This window comes from Homarus americanus, unplaced genomic scaffold (genome assembly GCF_018991925.1).
Source record: "Homarus americanus isolate GMGI-L3 unplaced genomic scaffold, GMGI_Hamer_2.0 scaffold27396, whole genome shotgun sequence".
Taxonomy (NCBI): Eukaryota; Metazoa; Arthropoda; class Malacostraca; order Decapoda; family Nephropidae; genus Homarus; species Homarus americanus.
This window is the reverse complement of record NW_024748026.1, coordinates 10,254-12,234: the sequence shown is the minus strand read 5'-3', so window position 1 is coordinate 12,234 and position 1,981 is coordinate 10,254. Positions and strand designations below refer to the sequence as shown.

General features: G+C 38.9%; 1 protein-coding gene across 1 annotated transcript; it reads right to left on the bottom strand.

Annotated features, from left to right (window-relative positions):
• Positions 1-6: 6 nt before the first annotated feature.
• On the bottom strand, positions 7-1,482 carry LOC121879984 (nodal modulator 3-like; the record flags this gene model as incomplete). Its single annotated transcript, XM_042386859.1, has 2 exons — positions 1,248-1,482; positions 7-286 (listed from the first exon to the last, which is right to left on the bottom strand). Coding segments are annotated over exons 1-2 (432 nt in total), but the record flags the coding sequence as incomplete, so codon positions are not given.
• Between the last annotated feature and the right edge of the window lie 499 nt (positions 1,483-1,981).

Here is a 1,981-nt window from a genome sequence, read left to right as displayed (position 1 = left end):
ATTCACAATTACGGGTATTGTCTTAAGTTTCCAACACCATTCATCTTTCTGGACGCTTAACTGGTAAGAGCCAGGCACAACATCAGTTAAGGAAAACTTTCCATTGACAGCAACAGTGCTTCGAGGTGCACCAGAACCTCCCCGGGCAAATCTGAGAATCACAGTCAAATCGGGACACTTCTCCAAACATGTTATCTTGCCAGATATCTCACCTAAGAACTGTGAAAAAGACAACTGACCAATAGGATCTGACTCAACACTGAACACATGTTCAAGGGGACCAAATCTGAAAAGAAAAGAAAACTAAAATAATAAACACTGAAGCCAACCCGCTGTTTTGGAAGAAAAAGTTATAGTCAACTGAATACAGTAGTTAACTTACATTAAATTGTAGCTAGATGACACCAATACCTGGCAAAAAAAAAAAGAAGAGGTTTGATGGATCCTGATAACTCACTTTATAACCAAGCCCGGATGGAACAACTCATGAATATGTCTGCAAAGCTTGTGGTTTAGAACCCAAGGAAGCCCTGGGGAGTTAACTAAAGATTACTTCTCCTCTGAAAGTAACTGAAGTACTTTAAGGAATTAGAGAGACCTGCAACATTGGGAGCTAACGAGTCTTAAGCAACACAGCACGAGTACACACATTTCCAGGCAGGGAGAGGGTTATCATTATGGTTGTGGAAATTGGTTCCCATCTCTGAAACCTTTGGTATCTATTATCCTTATGAATTGTAAAATTAAGGAACTTCACCATTACCATCACCTGATCTCTTTTCTTATGGTTAGATTTGAGGGAGGTGTTTCTCCTTGCATTGAAATTCTAAGGGCTGTACTTTTAAACTGAGGGACGGCATTTCCCATGCCTGTCTTCTAGTATCTGACAGTCTTGATGCATGAAGGGGAAAGGAGTTGCTTTTAATTAGGTAGCTGCCTGCACTTTGTGCAGGGTGAGGGAAAGACAAGACCATTCTATAGTTTCAAGACTATGGTTGTAAAACACACTATGTCATGCCATTTCTTACAACCTAATCATTCTTTGCCTACTCTTAGCTCTCCTTTCCTCCACATTTAGATTCGTGCATCTCTTGACCCAGTTGGCAAAAGTTTAGTTATACTGTACCAGAATTTCTGTTAGACAAGTAATGTGATGTACTACTGAATGATGTTTATATTTGTTGTTTGTAAAGACTAAACAAAACTTTAAATGTAAATGAAGCCATTGGATCATTTTCAAAATATACCTCATGCCTGCCTCATCAGCAGCTGAAGAGAGTTTAACAGCAGCAGTATAGGAACCTGCAGCAAGGTGGGTGCATCCCTGACCCTCCACATCTGTCTGCACCTCCAGATGAGCTCCAGAATCACTATGAACTTGAATTATCCTGAAAAACATACAACAAAGCTCATACTCCTGGGAACTAATTTTATATTAATCTTCAATCGTACAAAATGCAGATTTTCTTAACCTTTAGGCCCCGGGTGACGTTCCAGAATGTCCGCCTATTTTTATTTTATTATTATTTTTGGAAAAGTTTATTTTTTCTCAATTTATCACCCGGGGGGGGGGGGTTACTGCCAGTCATTCTTCTTTATAAAAAACTGTACATTTGCATGCATACCCTCTGTATATGCACACACACACACACACTCAAATCTTTTAATTTCAGAAAGTTTCAGTACACTGAAAATTGTGTAAATTTGAAACCGATACATACTGTATACTGTACAGTAAATCATCAAAAAACTTAACGTAGTCTAGTTAAAACTGAGTGATCTAATATACAATAGGACTAGGCATGTGTGTGTCTGTCTGTCTGTCTGTCTGTTCTGGGCAGCCGAAACGGCACAATCTTTTTCATCAAACTTGGTGGAAAAATCGCAAAAAATTCGTAGAGTGGAACAAACCTGGTCTCATGTCAATGGTTTCTTTAGGAAGGCATTAGTTAACCATTTTATTTACGATGGAAAAAGATGC